The sequence below is a fragment of the Didymella exigua genome (assembly GCF_010094145.1).
Source record: "Didymella exigua CBS 183.55 unplaced genomic scaffold M421scaffold_13, whole genome shotgun sequence".
Classification (NCBI taxonomy): Eukaryota; Fungi; Ascomycota; class Dothideomycetes; order Pleosporales; family Didymellaceae; genus Didymella; species Didymella exigua.
Window position 1 is genome coordinate 341,584 of NW_022984787.1, and position 16,469 is coordinate 358,052.

The following is a 16,469-nucleotide window of genomic DNA, read 5'->3' on the forward strand; positions in this document are numbered from 1 at the left end:
CGTTTATGCCCGTTGACGTTCATACAGCGAACCCGTGGGGCGGCAGTGAATGGCTAGTAGCATTGCTACTCAAGTGAAGGTGAGAATCATTGGTTGCCTTGTGGTAGAGTGAAGTACGTGAAGACCGGTCAGTCATGTTTGAGCAAAGGCGGCTGTGCATGCGATACATGCCGAGATTACTGGGTGCGGGGGTGCATGCTGGGTCCGGAGCAAGCCAATCCGGAGGTAGGTGCTACAGCCGACAGGGTGTGGATGGTGGAAGCGAGCTCAGATGGGAGCGCCTGGAGTTTCGAGCCGACCAAGTCGGCGCAGTTCGGTAGCAGCCGCACGAGCTGCACACTCTTGTTAGCCTTAATATGCGTAGATAGTGAAAATGGCTGCACTAGCATTGCGAGCGATGTTACGTAGATGTGCTACAGCCACAAACCGGCAGGTATGCTCGTGATAGGCTGAGACTGCGCTCCGCGCCCCGCGACTTTGAGTCCTATGCATGACAGCGGTATCTATGCAAGTCATACTTGCGATTCAGCCTGCTTTTGAGAAAATCGAACAACTCTCCCCTTCCGCATGTCGCCCACTCGAATCCAAGAGTACCAAATGAGAAATGTGAGGATGGTCAGAGGAATCGAGATGGCAAAGAAAACCCAAACATTCTGCGCATAGCCCATTTTTGATGAGCCATCATCAGCTACCGTTTGATCAACAAATTGTGTGGAATAGAAATTAGAGACAATGGTGCAGGGAAGGTAGACCATCGTTATGATCGTGAGGATACGCATGCTGGATGAGTCTCTCTGGTTCTTCTTGGCGATGTTCTGCATTATTGCATTCCCGTCTCGTAATGCACCAATCTGATAATTTATGTTGAAACCGCTCTGTCTTTCGAGTAATGATGAGATCTGGACAGAAGAAGTCAGCCAAAGAGCAACGAAAGCCTACAAGTGAAGGAGTTTCTCACAAGAGTTCTGGTGCTCTGAATCTTCGAAAGCAGGACTTCTGCCTTACGCTTTGTGTACTAGATCTCCTTCACCTTGTCTTTGAGAGCCACATCTACTGCATCGAGCGGATGAAACAACCTTATATTGTCCTGACGTTGGCAAAACTGATCGTACATCTCTTCGAAACTCGTCAATGTATCACAGGTAGAGTCGAGGCATAAGATGAGGTGTGTCGCACGATCTTCAATGTCTTTCAACTCCAAATGATCGTCAGGCGTGATTTTGACGAAGTTGTTAGGGTCATCCTCAGTGCTGATGCTTACACCATTGGCCTTATCAGACTGTGCAGGATTAGCACAAAACTCACGGGGAATGAACTCAAGTTACCAGGTCCGAAACACCCTTTGTCAGATCAATCAGATAAGGTCTCCAACTACTGATGACAGTATCCAAAAAATTGCATGGAGTTCAAACGGATTTGCTGCAACCACATCGTCAACACTCCGGGTGTACTGATCAAGACGTCTCTCGGTTCGTTGTGATGCCCCTACCAGAATACATGTTGAACATGGAGTACTGCCCATCTTGAAGCGATGATAAACGCCGAATTGCCGCAGCGACCATGGATCTTTGTGGCGGCCTCGATTGGTGAATTCGATGTATCGTAAGATGTCAGCACACTCTAGAGTCAAACAGTGTCAGCGCTCTGTAGGCACTAGTAGTCAAACCAAAAGAATAAAATTTACCGAAGCCACGGTACGCGTTACCGCGAGCTGTGTACAAGTCTCGAAACTTAAGCGGAGGGGGCCCAACTTCCGTTTCTTCACTCCTTTTGCCAAACGCCGTCACATACTCGTTAAAACGCAAGAAGGCTTGACAAGAGCGCACCAGTAACTCGAAATCCCCTTTCGTGATGTGCAGCTGGCTCAGAGAGTGCCTTTGCCGAAGGTAGAAAACCCGGAAGTCGTGTTTCGTTCGTTCTACAAAAGCCACAATCTCGCCTGACGTGATTTCACCAGACACTAGTTTCGGAACGCCTGGGTACACGGGTGGACCAGAGTTCTCCTGACGCTGATCCATCGCGACAGGCAAGGCAGTGCTTGAAGCTACGCTCAGGATCGAAGAGTTGTCAGTATCATCGTCGCTGGAGCCCTTTAAGCGTTCGTATATCAACATCTCTTGACAGTTCTTGAGAGGAACAATACTGCCCTCATCGAAGAATGGTCCTGTTGTGTTCTTGGCTTCACCAGATCCAGGGCCATTCTTGCAACTTTGGAAACACACGCCTATTCGAGTTGCCGAAGACTCTAGTTCAAATACTTGATCTGCACATCTCTCGTAGTGTTCAGTTGCCGCCGGACTAAGGTCGTACAAGAGCGTGCGTTGGAAATAAGGGGTAGCCTTCATTGTATGGAAGGGGGTCTTAACAAAAGATAAAGTGTATGTGCATGTCCGCCGCACAGGTATATGTCCTTGGGGGGAACAAGGCTGCTGCTAGCAGCCATCTTTACAATGTATCGTAGAGAGGTAATGAGCTTGACGCTGGCAACATTGCTGCACAGGCATGTGTTGTGGGCGGAGAAGGCTGACAGGGAGGTGCAGATCAAGCTAACCTATCTGGTCTATGTACTAGCATCGCTCTTATATCGTCATCGTGGCAGCCGCAACTGCACCACAAACTTACCCACAATGTCGAAGGTCGTTTAGATCCTGATGACGCTATTCCATAATTTAATCTTTGCAGGGTACGAGTTGGCATTCACAATCGCTGCGGTTTGGTGCTGAATGCAATGCACAACGCCCTGCAAGCCTGGCAGGCTAACGACATCTTCATGCATCGCCAACACATCATCACTGCTCGATCATGCTCGACCGAGCCAATCTACGTTGTCTCAGTACAGCTCGGTTGAGCTAAGCCTAGGTCTGCTGGCACCATGTCGGTTCCTTAGCAAGCCTTCGGCAACACTAAGCAGTCCTGATAGCGAAAACCAGCCACGGCATCCACGAAGGACCCTCCGTCCAGGTTTTATTCGCTCAATCTTGCAGCGCTCCGCCTCACTTCCTTCAGGATGGAAACGAACAACTTACCTGTGTCAAGGCAGACTTCGGAATCGAAGAAGACAATATGTGGACCGCACCGCCCACCTGGGCACCTGTCTGACCGACTAGCTGCGGCGACGCCAGTCTACCATATGTAAGTGCACAACGAGTTCTGTAGGCTTTATACCAGGCTCATCCTACACAGCCATCGACCGGTGCTCTTAACGCCCTTCGCGTGACCGACTGCAGTGATCCTAGCCGCTGCATGCCGGGCAATCACCCCTCATCTGAGCCCAAAGTTCCCATTAGCCCCCACAGCAATACTCTGGATAACTTTGAAAGACTAGTTAGCAACTTCACAGCATTCATATCCGGCTCTCAACCGGTTGCCGTGGCTATGGCAGCCGAAATGCTGCCCCCATCTGTATTCCCAACAGCTGCGCCGATCCGCGCTTCCCCGCAGATCATCCCAAATCGATATCTTGACGACGAAAAGCTTGTAGAAATCCTCAGAGAGAGGTTTGGCAGTAATTACAGACTAAAAGTAAATCCTCTGGCGCAAAGATCAGGGACAGTTGTACTCATCTGTCGCAGTTCAAATGTCGCAACTGGTACCTCTCAGCACCCGTCTTACTGGATAACGTGCGCTCAAAATAACATTGTGAACGACTATGACGAGCACCGCTAATTTATGCTAGGAGACGTTACAGTCGTGCGAGATGAAGTATCTCTAAGCCGTCCACTTCCACCGTTCAAACTGCGACCGCCGTGATCCGCGCTGTCAGACTTGTCCTCTAGCTCGATCGAGGGTACGTGCACGAGCACATCAAGCAGTGTTTCCTGGGCGAAACGACCGCTCTGTGTACTCTTTGGTCTTCGGGCTTGATCCATCGCCTACTGGTATAAGACATAAGCCCCTCGTATGCATTATTGCCAGTATGTGGACATTGCAACGGTACAGAGTCCGGCCCTACGTTGATCAGTCATTGAAAGGAAGAGCACTACAAGAGCTAGGACCAAGACTAGCGAAGGGTTTCTGTTCTCGGTAATGATACTGCTACCCCTAGATTGACTGGTTTACTCAAATTAAGGAAATAGAGACATCTCCCGTCAAGTCTTGAGTACAGACGAGTGGACGCTCTGTGTAAGCCATGTACCTCGGTGCCAGTGATCTGAAATTTGCCTGATTGGCAAACAAGATGGATAACACACGCTACGTGAATACTGCCGGGGTTGGGGATTGTGTATAGGCTAGATCGGAAATTTGCGACTAAGAGATCGCAATAACAGCCATAAACCACAAGACATGTGCTAGTTTCTGCAGTCAGGTGGTAGTCAGAGTATTGGCACCATGGAGATAAGGAAGGACAGCTCACCCAAGCCGTCATACATTCATCTCCCAAACGATACTACCGCATAACGATGACCCACGACCAGCCATCACAACCCATGTATAATGCTAGCGTAAAAGAATGTCACCCAACTAACGCCATGCAAAATCTGAACGGATATGAATGGGGCATAAGCCGGAAAATGAACAGACTGTGTACAGAAACGTGGAGATGCAAACACCATACATCCGGGCCCAGACCCATGGAAACTGACCCAGGATGTACACAACGCTCAATCATCTACGCAGATGATCCGGAAGCAGCAGATCTACCACTCTCGCTCCTCGTCAACTCCTCACCTTCAAGCGGCTCGTTCTCCATCTGCTCAGCAATCTCCTCGTACCATTTCCCATGAGCCTTGCGGTCGACCTCACCAACCTTGCTCAATTGCTCGCAAATATCTGCAACCTGAGGCACAAACTCTGCAAGTCCAGTCGTTGCAAGCCCCTCAGTGGCTGTACTAGCAGCCTTGACACGCTCGCCCGAGCTGCTAGCCGAGACGCGGTTGAATATGTGCGTCTTGAGGCGCTGGAAGAGGACCTTCGTGACTGGATCGGACAGCTTACCAGATTCAGCCTGGGTAAGGAGACGAGTGACCGTCGAGGAAAGCTGTGCGCGAGTGGAAGGCGGCATGTTGTGCGAAGACTCAAGTAGGGAGGATATCTTTGCAGGTGTCGTGGAATCCTTCATGTAACCGTCTTTGAGAACATCCCACATGCGATTTGCTTGAGGCTTCCATTGCGAGCGCACATCTCGCTTGAGAAGATTCTTGGCAGTAAGTAGGATACCGCCAATAGTGGTAATTCGCAGGGCGTCTTCACGGATGCGAGAAATACGATCACGGTCCAACGCAAGCGTCTCTGGAAGCTCGGAGTCTCGCAGCGGAGGAACAGAGATCGCAAGGTCGATAAGACCGCGAGCGTATATCTTGTGTGCTGTTGGACGGTTCGTGGGGTTTGGTTGCGCCCATGGATCGCGGCGATCTGCTTCGGTGTGCATGTTGATAGCTGCACTACGCCACCAGCGCCTCGTGCGGTCCAGAGTAATGTTTCCCTCCTCTAAGTCCTGCGCAAACATGCGTTGCTCGTATCCAGTGGCCTCCTTGATCAACGTCGGCGCAGCGTTCATCAAAAGGAAGTTCGAGTAGTCCAGCGACAAGAGGTCGATCACGTGCAGGAGCTTGAACAGCTTCTCCACCATCTCCGGAAGCTCGCCCTCCTCCTTCAACTCATCTGTCAACTTCTTGACCTGTGCATCCCGGAAGGGAGCGCAGAGCTTGGGCAGGATGTTGGCAATAAAGCCGAAGAACTTCTCGTATGAGAATAGGCCTTGACTGCATTGCTTGGTGATGTGGTTTGGATCTAAAGTCTCAGAGATGAGGGTATGCATCGAGTTGCCTGCCTTCAACAGGCGCAACAGCTTTGCACGAATGTTCTCTGCCATGGCAGCTGTCCATTGCGCGCTATCACCATCCTCGAAGCCCTTGCGCATCGCATCGCAAAGCTCACGGTTCAAAGCATCTCTGAGGTCCGCAGTTGGCGATGCGTCGATGCGGTACTCCTTATCGATAGATAGTTCGTGCACAAGCACACGATTGTCCGGCACAATAGTAAAGACCTTTGAAAGCGATTGGGCTTGATGACCCTGTGTTGCGGATCCAACAATCGCAGCTTGGCCTGAAGCTGCGAGCTCAGAAGCAGCCTCTGCTTGCATGGCGGCACTCTCGCCTTCGACCGGTGAAACAGAGACATCCACGGCGACACGTGGTCGGACTGTTTCTCCAGCAGGCCTCTTCTTGGGCCTCGACCTGCGACCTTCACGGATGGCCTTGCGAATCAATGTCAACGCCTTGTCTGGTCCCGCTAGCTTCTTGATCCTGCTGAGCAAGATAGCCTGGTTGTCTCGAATGCCTGTCCTGTACTCATTCGCAACTTCCTCGACAGTTGCGTCCTTGACGCTCTGCCAGATCTCATCGAGACTGACGAAGGAGGCGACCATCGTCTCGACAAGAGCAGATGAGTCACGAGCCTTCCAGTCATTGAAGGCCGTAACGAACGCGCTATGAGCTAACAAGACTGTTTCGGTCCTGGTCGGCGAAGGTGTGTAGTAGTTGAAAGTGGTAAGCTTTCCCAGAGCTGATTCGAAGGAGAGGACCAGGTCCTTGGCCTTGGTAATGAGATCCTGCTCCTGGTCGCCGTCGCGGCTCAGGACGTTTGCTGGGTGACCCAGAATGAGATATGAGGAAAGGAATGTTCTCACAGCCGTGCTGCGGGCGACAGGATCAGGATCTGGCAGCAACACAAATAGCTCCATGACCTTCTCTGTCATCTTCAGGAGCTTCTCGTCTGCAAGCATGGCAGTAATGTCCTCGAAGCTCGTGCTGCTGATTTTCTCGATCGACAACCCAATTTCCAGCCACTCATCGACGATGTTCTTCCTAGTTCTCGCCCTCCATGCAGACTGGATGCGCTTAGCAGCATCCTCAGAAGTGGGAGCTGGCGACTGCTGGGCTGCGTTCTTCACGTCAGCAGGGGGCGAGCTTGCAGTCCGCGGCCTGCGAGGGCTGCGCTTGTATTCTAACCGCCTCCTTTCTGCCTCTGCGTGTTTCTCCTCCATCTCAAGGCGGTATCTGCGCTCTTCGGCGGCCTTGCGCTCTTTCATATCCTCTGCGATCTTCTTCGCCCTGCGGACCTCCTCGGCACACGACGCGGCTACTTGTGCAAGGTGCCGTTCGCGGGCTTCCTTGGCAGCCAACGCCTTCTCTTCACTGTTCGACACCCGCGGTGTAGCCTTTGCCGCCGCGGCGCGCAAACGGACTTGTTCGGCATGAGCAGCCCTGTCAGCCAATCGAGCTTTACGGGTCTCGAGAATCGATACACGGCGGAGGTGCTGGGCGATGTGGTGGCTCTGGCAGCTGTTGCGGATGGCGGAGCGGCTCGATGTGTGGGAGTGGGTCGAGGATAGCGAGTTGCGGCGGGATGACGTCGCGGACGACTTTCGGCGGTTGTTTGAGTATCTGTAGAAGCGTGCGGCGATTCGTGGGGGAGGTGCGAATGTCTGGTCGTTGCCAGCGTCGTCTGAGAGCAGCATGTCGGGCTCCTCGGGAATGCCGTCGTTGTCTAGCTGTAGCTGCGAGCTCACCAGCTCGATCTCCGAGTCGCTGAAAGACATGGTTTTATGCAAAGTTTCCCCTGATTAAGGAGACGCGGAAAGTATCGAATCAGCGCAGCGACGCGGGCGAAGCTGGTGTTGACCGAGATATGAAACAAAGCACGTCCTCGACGGTGATGACGCTGTCTGTGTGGAACGAGCCGGAGGCGGTCAGGGAAGGCTGAAGCGAGAGGAACGCATGCAGCAAGAATACAACGATATACAGACGAAGCGAAGGGATCCGGTGCCTTGATCAGCCGGCTGTGTTGTGATGGCTGCACACCAGATCGAGATTGATAAGCGGTGGGGTAAAGTCGGTGCCCGTTGCTCGAAGTGTGAACGAGCGTTGCGCAGGGATCAAGTAAAGGAAGGAGCGCTGGACTGAACACCGCAGCCGTCGCAGCAAGGTAACGAAGGTGGCTGGGATGGCGTGCCTTCCTTCAGCATGACGGAAGTGCCCATCCATCAGCCGCCGGCCGCTTTGCGCTAGCGCGAGCCAAAGATGAGATGACATGCCCTGGAGAAAACCATCGAACGTGATCGACAGCTTCCCGGAAGACCTCCACTCCTCAGCCTTACCAACCCCGTAGTCACATGCCCGGCCGCTAGTGCAACGTCTCGTATCTGCGGCCTTACCCATCTTGCTGTGAGACGATGCTCCTTATTGACATGCTTCAGCTACGAGAGAGTGCGCACTGCGTGCCTGCGTTGATAAATGCAGAGCTCGAATGAGAGTTGAACAACAGGATGAGTGTCGATGTGTTGCGCCGCAGATGCAGCATGCCAAGACAGCTCTCATTAGGGAGGACCGCGGACATACTTTGAGGACTACTGTTACGAACGAAGAAGCTATTTCTGCGAGAGTAGAAGTCGGCGTGCAGATCCGTCGACGCTCGGGACTTTGTAGGTGTCTTGAGGGCAGCCAACACTGCTCACTCAGATTGGGCAACTGCTGCAAGCGCCCCTTCCGAACTCAGCTTGATGCCAACTCGATCTCTGCGACGCGTGCTGCGCGAGCCCCCGGTCACTACCTGCGGTGGGTAAGAATTGGCGTTTGGGGACGAAGGAGCAGGCCAGTCACAGTGGGTTTATTTGAGAACGCACCCGCAGGAGTGCAATGAGCACATATGATGGGCGTCATTCTCGATCTCCGCGGTTTCGTCTCGAAAAACTTCATCTATTCAATCGACCTTTTTAACGGCGCTGGGCGCAATCTTGTCTCTCCGACAGAACCGCTTTCTCTTCTCAACCTGAGATGGAGAAGAGCGACAAGGGGCATCGTGAGCATGCACCTACGGGATCAGATGGAGAGGACCCTCGGAGTGGAGGGTTTCCCTCGAGAAAGGGGGCTTTTACAGACTGATTCATAGTCGTGATCTCTTGCTCACAACCACCACTTACACGGCGAACGTACCACAGGCCTGTACGCCACTATCCTTCGGGTCGTCAGTACAAACAGTCGCAGCACACAAATATTGAAGCACATCGCTGCACAATTCGCCGATGCAATACCTCAGAGATACCTATTGCGGACTTTTCCACAAAGGACAGCCTCAAGCCTACACAGAGCACACTTGTCGAGACCAAAGAATCCCCTTCGAAATCTTTGGCTGTATTACAGTGCTACGAACCCATGCCCTAAGATAACGCAATACGCCTATTGCGCGTCTATAAAGGGGCCTTCAGCGACGTGGTCGAAGTCTCACTCGAATTTGCCCACTTGGACGACACAGTTTCGCCATGTGAAGCGCTCTCTTACATATGAGGATCGAGCGCTTGAGTGTCCCAGATTATTCACCAAACAACCGAAATGGCGATTCCGGTCAAGAGGAACCTCTATGACGCGCTCAAAGGTGTGCGACGGATCGAGCAGGACCGTAGATCTGGGTCGATGCATTGTGTATCAACCAGAATGACGGCGAACAGAAGAGTACCCAAGTTCACAAGATGAACTCAATATATGCTCGCGCTTCACGTGTCATCGTGTGGCTTGGTACCGAAGATGCAGGTAATGCGAACGGTACATGTGGTGCGCTCTGCGCTCTTGCTAACACCAAAGGTGCGTCAGCTCAATACACATACAACGAGGTCAGCACATCATGTAATATTTGTTCCTGGGAGCTTTCACCCTACAAAAGAGAAATATGATCTCTGCAATAAAGTGATGAGGTTCTTCCGCCAGCCTAATATACCCGACTCTGGGTCTTGCTCAGGATGCCGTCTTTGTGTGGGATGATTGCTCTATCTCATGGATCTATATAGGTCTAACTATCGGGGCCATGCAAGAGAATTAACACATGTCAAGGCTGTTCGAGACAAAGAATCTGCAGAACGCGTGCATCACGTGGCGCCTGAGCACTGTATACAACAGCAAGGGAGAAAATAGCAGCTCGAGTAAGACCAACCTGCCATACAACAAGGACAGAGTATTCCCATTCTTCCACCTCCTCGACATGGCCCGCAGCTTCGAGGCCACAGATCCATGCGTCAAGATCTAGGGACTCCTTGGCTTCCAACCACGAGAGACGGTGTGACCGCTGACTCTTTCATACCAGATTACATGCTCAGCGCAAGCGAAGTCTACACCCAAGCGACTCGCAGCCTCCTGGATAAGGAGCAGAATCTGAGTGTCCTAGCCTCATTCTTTACACGCCGCCGAGCTTTCTCAAAGCCCCTACCCACATCGACAACTGACCATCGTGGGTACTCAACTTCTTCTCAGGCGAAACCGCTTTTCTGTTTTCAAATGTGAACATTAGCCACCAGGACACAGCTGGCTATTCGCGCCCTATTAATGTTTTGCCCTGCATCGCGTCACACATACTGCGGCTCCGGGGTATGGTACTGGATACGGTGCAAGCCGTCGGACCCAGCGTACCCTGTGTCCATGTAAACAAGATAGCGTCATACCTTCGGATCTTGATTCGATTGTTCATCAAAGTCGGCATCTCAGCAACCACGCTGGCTGGCAACTCGACTGCCAGAACCTGGCAGGAACAAAGATGGACGATTGCTATCAGAGCGAGAGAGACACCAGTGCGGTGTTGGTCTGGTAGCATTACTGGAGGACTCGGGGTTCAGATCATCATTGTCTCAGGTTCCTGCAGACCGCAAGAGCCTTGGGGTCGGTGGAGATTCAGTGGGAAATTGCGCTCTGGCGCTTTATCATATATCGGCAGCCGTCTGTCACGGATTGGGGAATTTTGGGCTTGGACCTCGAGGAACAGACGTCAACGACGAAGTTGTTATGCTTTGGGGTGGGCAGTGTCCGTTCATCTGCTATCTCGCCGCTCAAAGCTCAGAAAGTGTTGTTTGCTCTCATACCCATCCAGTCACGTGTTCTTGGAGGGGAATGAAAGATACGTAAAAGAGGCAGGGGGTGATAGAGCAGTGCTAAGATCGGTCAAGCGATAAAAGATTGAGCGCGCGCAAACTCACTGTGTCGACGAGATAAACACAACTCTCACAGATCGCTCACACCACCGACAAAGTTCATCGACACTGTGACCAAACATATCCCTATGCACCGTAAGTTCATGGGGATCAAAAGCGTTCTTCGCTGATATTCTCGAGCTTATGGTAGTCTACGTATACCCGCAGAGGCGCCTTTCAAGCTCGCAGCCCCACTAGGACGAGGCTACGATGCCTTCGCAACACGCAAAATCGCCTCTGGATCAATCATTCTCCGAGAATCTGCACTTTTCACAATTCGCAAGCCTCACCCTTTTATCAACGACAGCGACATCTGGGCTGCCCTCCGTACTCTTTCATCCAGTTCTCAGCAGCAATTCTATTGTCTCTGCGACAACGGCGGCGCAGAATTCCGCTCTTTCACTGAAGCTTTCTCTGAGAACTGTTTCACCGTACCAAGCGCCATGACCCGCGAAGCCACGGATGGCATCGGCTGCTACATCCTGCTGTCTCGCATCAACCACTCTTGCGTCTCCAATGCGAAGATACCGGACACCGCCATCGAAGGCACGTCTATTGCCTGCTTCACCACCAGAGACATCGCTGAGGGCGAGTAGATCACGTTCTGCTACAACACGGACTTCATGTGCAGGACCAGCCGTGATAGGCATTGTGAGCTGAGGTTCGTGTGTGGGTGCAAGGCGTGCAGATCTGGCGGAGCGTTCTACTAACTTAGCGAGATGCGAAGGACGATGATTAGGGGGGCTGCAGTATTTGTTGCACGGGCGAGACTTTGGTGGCAGGCTGGGGTCTGGTGGATTGCAGATCATCGCCGATGTCGACTTGCGGACGAGAGCAGACGAGTTCGACATTGTTGTAGCGGACAGGTTGATGTACACCGTCCTAATTATGGCGTTGCTGGAGCAAGAGGGTCTCTTGGACAAGTTCATGTTGGAGAGAATGCAGCCCGGCATGTGGCGCCTTATTATGGCTCTTGAGACGCTGGCAAACGTAGCTATTGTCGAGGAGGTCATGACTTCGGTTACATGGGAGGAGCGCTTTGTTACATATCTGAAGCTGTGGGGAAGGAAAGATGCTAGTGACAAAGCATTGATCTCACAGCTTGAGATTCGCGGCTAGAGACAGCTCATGCGCTGCGCCTGATGAGTCCCACGAAAACGCAAACAAACTCAACAGTGAAGTGGCTCAAAAAGCAACTTCAAGTTTCAACGGCAGATATAACGGGAAAAGCAAGTGAATCCGTGACCAGTTGATGTTCGATATGTTCGATCACCGTTATTATCTCTGTCTTCTACTAGATTTGTCGGTGTGTGAGTATCAATGCGGTAAATGCGGCGGCATCGTGTTCCAGGCGGAGAGGGTATGAGTAAGCGCCTGTCGCCAATCAGAGTATTACTTAGTCTATTCAACATTTTACATTTCCCCTGAAGATGTGGCCATGTAGTCCGGAAGGAGTACTGTTAGTGGAGGCATGCGGATTGTGGCATAGACACAGTTGGTCTCGATCACACTGCCACGATCAACATACACAAGGCAGGGAGGAGGCAGATCTCGACTAGTCCTGTTTGATTCTTGTTGATTCCTGTATTTGACATCTCCCTGCGACAGATAACGCCCCGAGGTGGGCGATGAAGGGGCAGTTGTTCGACCGCGCTTGCAATCGAAGGAGGTGTTTCACATGAGCGTAGTCCTTTCGACCGCAACCCTATCGGGCTATCCGAATTTGCGAGTCATTGTGGAACCGATTTTCACAGCCGCCCGTTGATCTTGGGGGCCAGATTGCGTGAAATGGCCTCTTCTGGAGTCTGACAGACAAATCCATCTCAATACCGGCCTGTCAGAAGCTCCAGAGTGGTCGCCATCGTGGCTCCGATACCTTTGCGGAGTACAGTGGTCGACTCGAGTCAGAAGTTATCCGACTTAGTGCGATCACAAGTTCTCTAGTCCCGCGTTTTGATTTGGAAGAGGGGCTCCGGGGGCTCCTGGTGGGCGACGGATGCTACTGACTCCACCTTTTCTTGCTTCGTCGATTCTTCCCTTGGCAAGGCTGATCCCCGGCACCATCCAGTCTCCACAGCTGCACTGCATTCCCTGCCACGCATACTTTCCTACGTTAGAATGGCAGTTCGGACATTCGATCCGACCTTCCAGCTTGCCCTGTTCAAGTTCGGGGCGCATCCAGGATAGAGGGTCGACGAAGTAGTGCGCACATTTGGTCTTCGACGTGTCTTGGCTGTGCGATGTGAGATATTGCGATGTTGCAAGTGGTCGTCTGCTAGTGTGTAAGCGCTGAACAAGACAAAGCACAGCCAGACAATGCAAGGGTAGTGTAGAAGGAGTGAAGATGGCCCACTCACCTGCATTTACGACACCTCATTTCAAAGCCAGACGTCTGCTCTGTGACGTGCTCGTCTTCGAATCGGATCTTGTCAGCCTCAGGGGCTTGCGCACATGCACGACTCAGCTCAAGCTGCCGTTGATAGACCCAACGTTGATAGGCTGGGGTCTCTTCGACATTCTCGGGCATCTGCATATCGCCATATAGCTCGAGCTGCTTCCAGAATCCTTCGTTTGGCTCGACGATTGATCGGGCTTGCCGAACATGGGATAATGCTTCTAAGGGAGTGATGTTGTGCTTCTGCATCAAGTAGGCGATAACAACCGTGGCGGATCGCGATTTACCCATTGCGCAACTAGACGAAGGTATGTGGTTGGCATATCGAAACGAGTGGCTGAGAAAGGAAGTGGCAAACGAGCGGTGTGCCTGGCTTTTCCAAAGCAGCCAGGCAAGAGAAAATAGAAAATTCTGTGAAGGATGAAATGCAGGACGCGCGGAAAGCAGGGGACGACTGTGCGATGCAGCAAACGAGTTGCTGAAGCCCCTGCGTCGTGAAGATGGCAAAATTGCCAAGGAAGGCAGTCGGCAGTGAAGATCGAAAGTTGTTCATCCAGGTTTTCAGCTGAGCTGGGATTCTGACTTACTGTACCAAAACTCCGCCACCACCATCAAGCCCTTCTTGGATGAACTGATTGGTAGCAGGGAACTGTTCTAACAGGTTTTCATCCTCGACGTCGTCAACTTCCACGACATGGTGCTTGAACGGTGAAAAGAGCTCCTGATCTAGTGGCGTTCGCAACACAGAGAGAACATGTGTTATATTTGCCTGCTGCAATGCTTCACGTCGTCGAAGAGTGAACATGCTACATTACACTAATTAGCCTTGAAACGAAAGTCGTAGAGTGTGCGGAGCAAGCATCTCAACACGAGGGGGACGTTACGTACCCACCGATGTAGAGATCCAAGTCCCCGGGAACTCTGTCGATGAGAGCCATAGCGCTCAGGAGATGGCTGCAGGGCTAACTGAGAAAAGGCGGTATTCGGAGATGATGTCGTGGGGTTGAAATCGAGGATTGCGCACAGCGTGGTATGATGGTGCTTATCTGGGTGAGGCTTCGAATTTTTGACCGAGGCCCCAAAACGACGAATTGTAAAGCAGTTAGTCAGCGGCGGTGTGCCCGCTTGAAGGAAAGCGCGACCCGACCCAGACGGTTTTGTCAATATTTGCAATTTGCAATAGGGCTGACGGAGGCCGACAGAGCGTTCACAAGATTCAAGGCTATTGTCTGGGGCTGCGCCACGCAGCCTTACGCAGGTAAGAGAGGGACGGCGATCTGCGGTACGGCAAGACTTGAATTGTGCAGCGGCCACGGGCAAAGCGCTGGTCCAACCTTGTACAGTATGCACTCGTTATTAGACTGTAGAGGTAGTAAATAACGCAGATGATCGATCCAGTGCGCATCACATTGGACTGGAATTGAAATTGGTCCTATAAGGCTAAAACACGCCTACAATTCCCCTGCAACTGCCTCCACGGCTCCACGGCAGGTACTTATCCGCCCGCATCGCCAGAAGCAAACGAGACCAATTGTGGGGAATCTCCTCATTAGTTCAGTCCAGGTCTCGCTAGGCTGTGGGACCTTGCAATGCGGCTACCGTCATCGGCACGTTGGCATCTCCTGAGTCCTGACAACAAAGGGGTCCATCAAGGGTCTGCCAGCTCTACAATCACGCATGTCGTCCGACCAGATGCGTTGATGTACAACGCACCAGAAGGGGAAGTCAATCGATATCGAGGCTCGCAGCTGGAGCCCTTGCTGCAATACGACAAGACCCATAGGGCTGTTGCACGGCGAGCGCGCCTTTCTAGCTTGGGTGCCCAAGGGGCTTCAACTCCTGTCGTGCATGTCGTATTGAATGACAGGAGATGCAGCACTGCAGCACATACACGAGCACAACAGCACATGCCTTGATCGCTCTGAGCAGGCCTGGTATTCTCCGAGTGCGAGATGTCAATGCTTGGATGCCATTGGCCGCGCCTATTCCATGTCAGATGAACAGGTCAACACCACCAAAAATCGCACGATAACTATCTTGAAACCACGAAATGAATAAACCTTGGTCACTACTGAGCTGCAAGCGAAGCGTGGAGACGGCGAGGTGCCAGCCGAGACTCGCCAGGGAGTTGGCACGACTGGTAAGGCTGAGAGGCTGGCGTCTCCCGCTACACACCTCACTCGTGTTCGAGCCCGACCTTACACAAGTCTATCTGACGCACGCATCGTGTGCGGAGGTGCAGCACAGCATGCAGGATGACTCGTCAGATCACCAGCATGCGTCCATACAGTAAGCTCGCACGCCGCCCGTCCACCTGGCCAGACTCACCGTTAAGTAGTCGGATGTCGATCGCTGGTGTGCATACAGGATTGTCAACAACGGGCGGAAGGGCGGGCTGTGACCTACCATCCATTGATCATTGCGGCCAAGCCTCCTTGTCCGAGTGAGCTCCATCCCACGCTGCTGGTAACCCCTACGCCCGTCGTCGATCTGTGTATGCTCTTGTAACAATCTGTGAAGCAGCCTCGATCGTAAAGTCAAAAGCCGCATGGCAGCGGCAGCGTGACCCCGGGGCCAGTCTGCACGAGGCGTATCGAAGTGGACCGGCCTCGGACTTGCCAGCGCTGAGGCCTTCGGCAGACTTCTCGAAAACCCCCAAAGACATGGTGTCGAGTAAGGGCTGCAGATGAGCTGCATCCCTGTTGGCTCCACAGCGCCATGTCCGTGCTAGTTGCAGCCAATGGGCGCTCGAGAGCGCCGATGAGAGACACTGGTTAATGCTGAGGCAGTCCCCAGTGTTCTGCTCATCTGTTCGCTGTTGCTGCTGTTCTAACGAAAAGGCCTTGGCCTTCTTTTAGCATCTGTTTTATTGCCTGCATCGCCGATGTCCTGCGCAGGGACCTCTATCTCCCTTTCGACTCCCCCCACTCGCCCTCCGCTCTTTTTGCGCGACGCTGAGCTGAAGCATTTGGCGTAAGGGCTGCGGTGGTACCATGATCACGACCTGAGGCCCACGAGCAGTGTTGATCATATGACCAGCGCCCTGCCTCAAGCAATCTGAGCAGGTAAAGCATAGTGGCGGTGCCGGCCAGACGTCCAGCTAAGGTCGGAGAGCCTCACCGT

At 52.6% G+C, this 16,469-nt stretch overlaps 4 protein-coding genes across 4 annotated transcripts; 1 reads left to right on the forward strand and 3 right to left on the reverse strand.

The window, feature by feature from the left end:
* Window positions 1-1,015: 1,015 nt before the first annotated feature.
* M421DRAFT_391418 (uncharacterized protein) lies at window positions 1,016-2,526 on the reverse strand (the record flags this gene model as incomplete). The annotated part of the gene is made up of 3 exons (XM_033590004.1): window positions 1,685-2,526; window positions 1,490-1,620; window positions 1,016-1,279 (listed from the first exon to the last, which is right to left on the reverse strand). The coding sequence occupies exons 1-3, from the start codon at window positions 2,343-2,345 to the stop codon at window positions 1,016-1,018; spliced, it is 1,056 nt and encodes a 351-aa protein (XP_033448833.1). The 5' UTR covers window positions 2,346-2,526.
* Window positions 2,527-4,488: 1,962 nt separating this feature from the next.
* M421DRAFT_149708 (uncharacterized protein) lies at window positions 4,489-7,656 on the reverse strand. The gene has a single exon (XM_033587564.1). It carries the CDS (start codon window positions 7,538-7,540, stop codon window positions 4,610-4,612), a length of 2,931 nt encoding a protein of 976 aa, XP_033448834.1. The 5' UTR covers window positions 7,541-7,656; the 3' UTR covers window positions 4,489-4,609.
* A 2,628-nt stretch (window positions 7,657-10,284) lies between these two features.
* M421DRAFT_391420 (uncharacterized protein) lies at window positions 10,285-11,547 on the forward strand (the record flags this gene model as incomplete). Its single annotated transcript, XM_033590005.1, has 3 exons — window positions 10,285-10,785; window positions 10,989-11,047; window positions 11,120-11,547. Exons 1-3 carry the CDS (start codon window positions 10,358-10,360, stop codon window positions 11,545-11,547), a joined length of 915 nt encoding a protein of 304 aa, XP_033448835.1. The 5' UTR covers window positions 10,285-10,357.
* A 1,333-nt stretch (window positions 11,548-12,880) lies between these two features.
* Window positions 12,881-14,284, reverse strand: M421DRAFT_62835 (phosphatases II; the record flags this gene model as incomplete). The annotated part of the gene is made up of 4 exons (XM_033596005.1): window positions 12,881-13,226; window positions 13,309-13,644; window positions 13,934-14,152; window positions 14,235-14,284. 4 exons carry the CDS (start codon window positions 14,282-14,284, stop codon window positions 12,881-12,883), a joined length of 951 nt encoding a protein of 316 aa, XP_033448836.1.
* Window positions 14,285-16,469: the final 2,185 nt, after the last annotated feature.

Coding starts and splice junctions, on each gene's coding strand:
- M421DRAFT_149708 (XM_033587564.1), bottom strand. CDS start 7,540: ATGTCTTTCAGCGACTCGGAGATCGAGCTGGTGAGCTCGCAGCTACAG.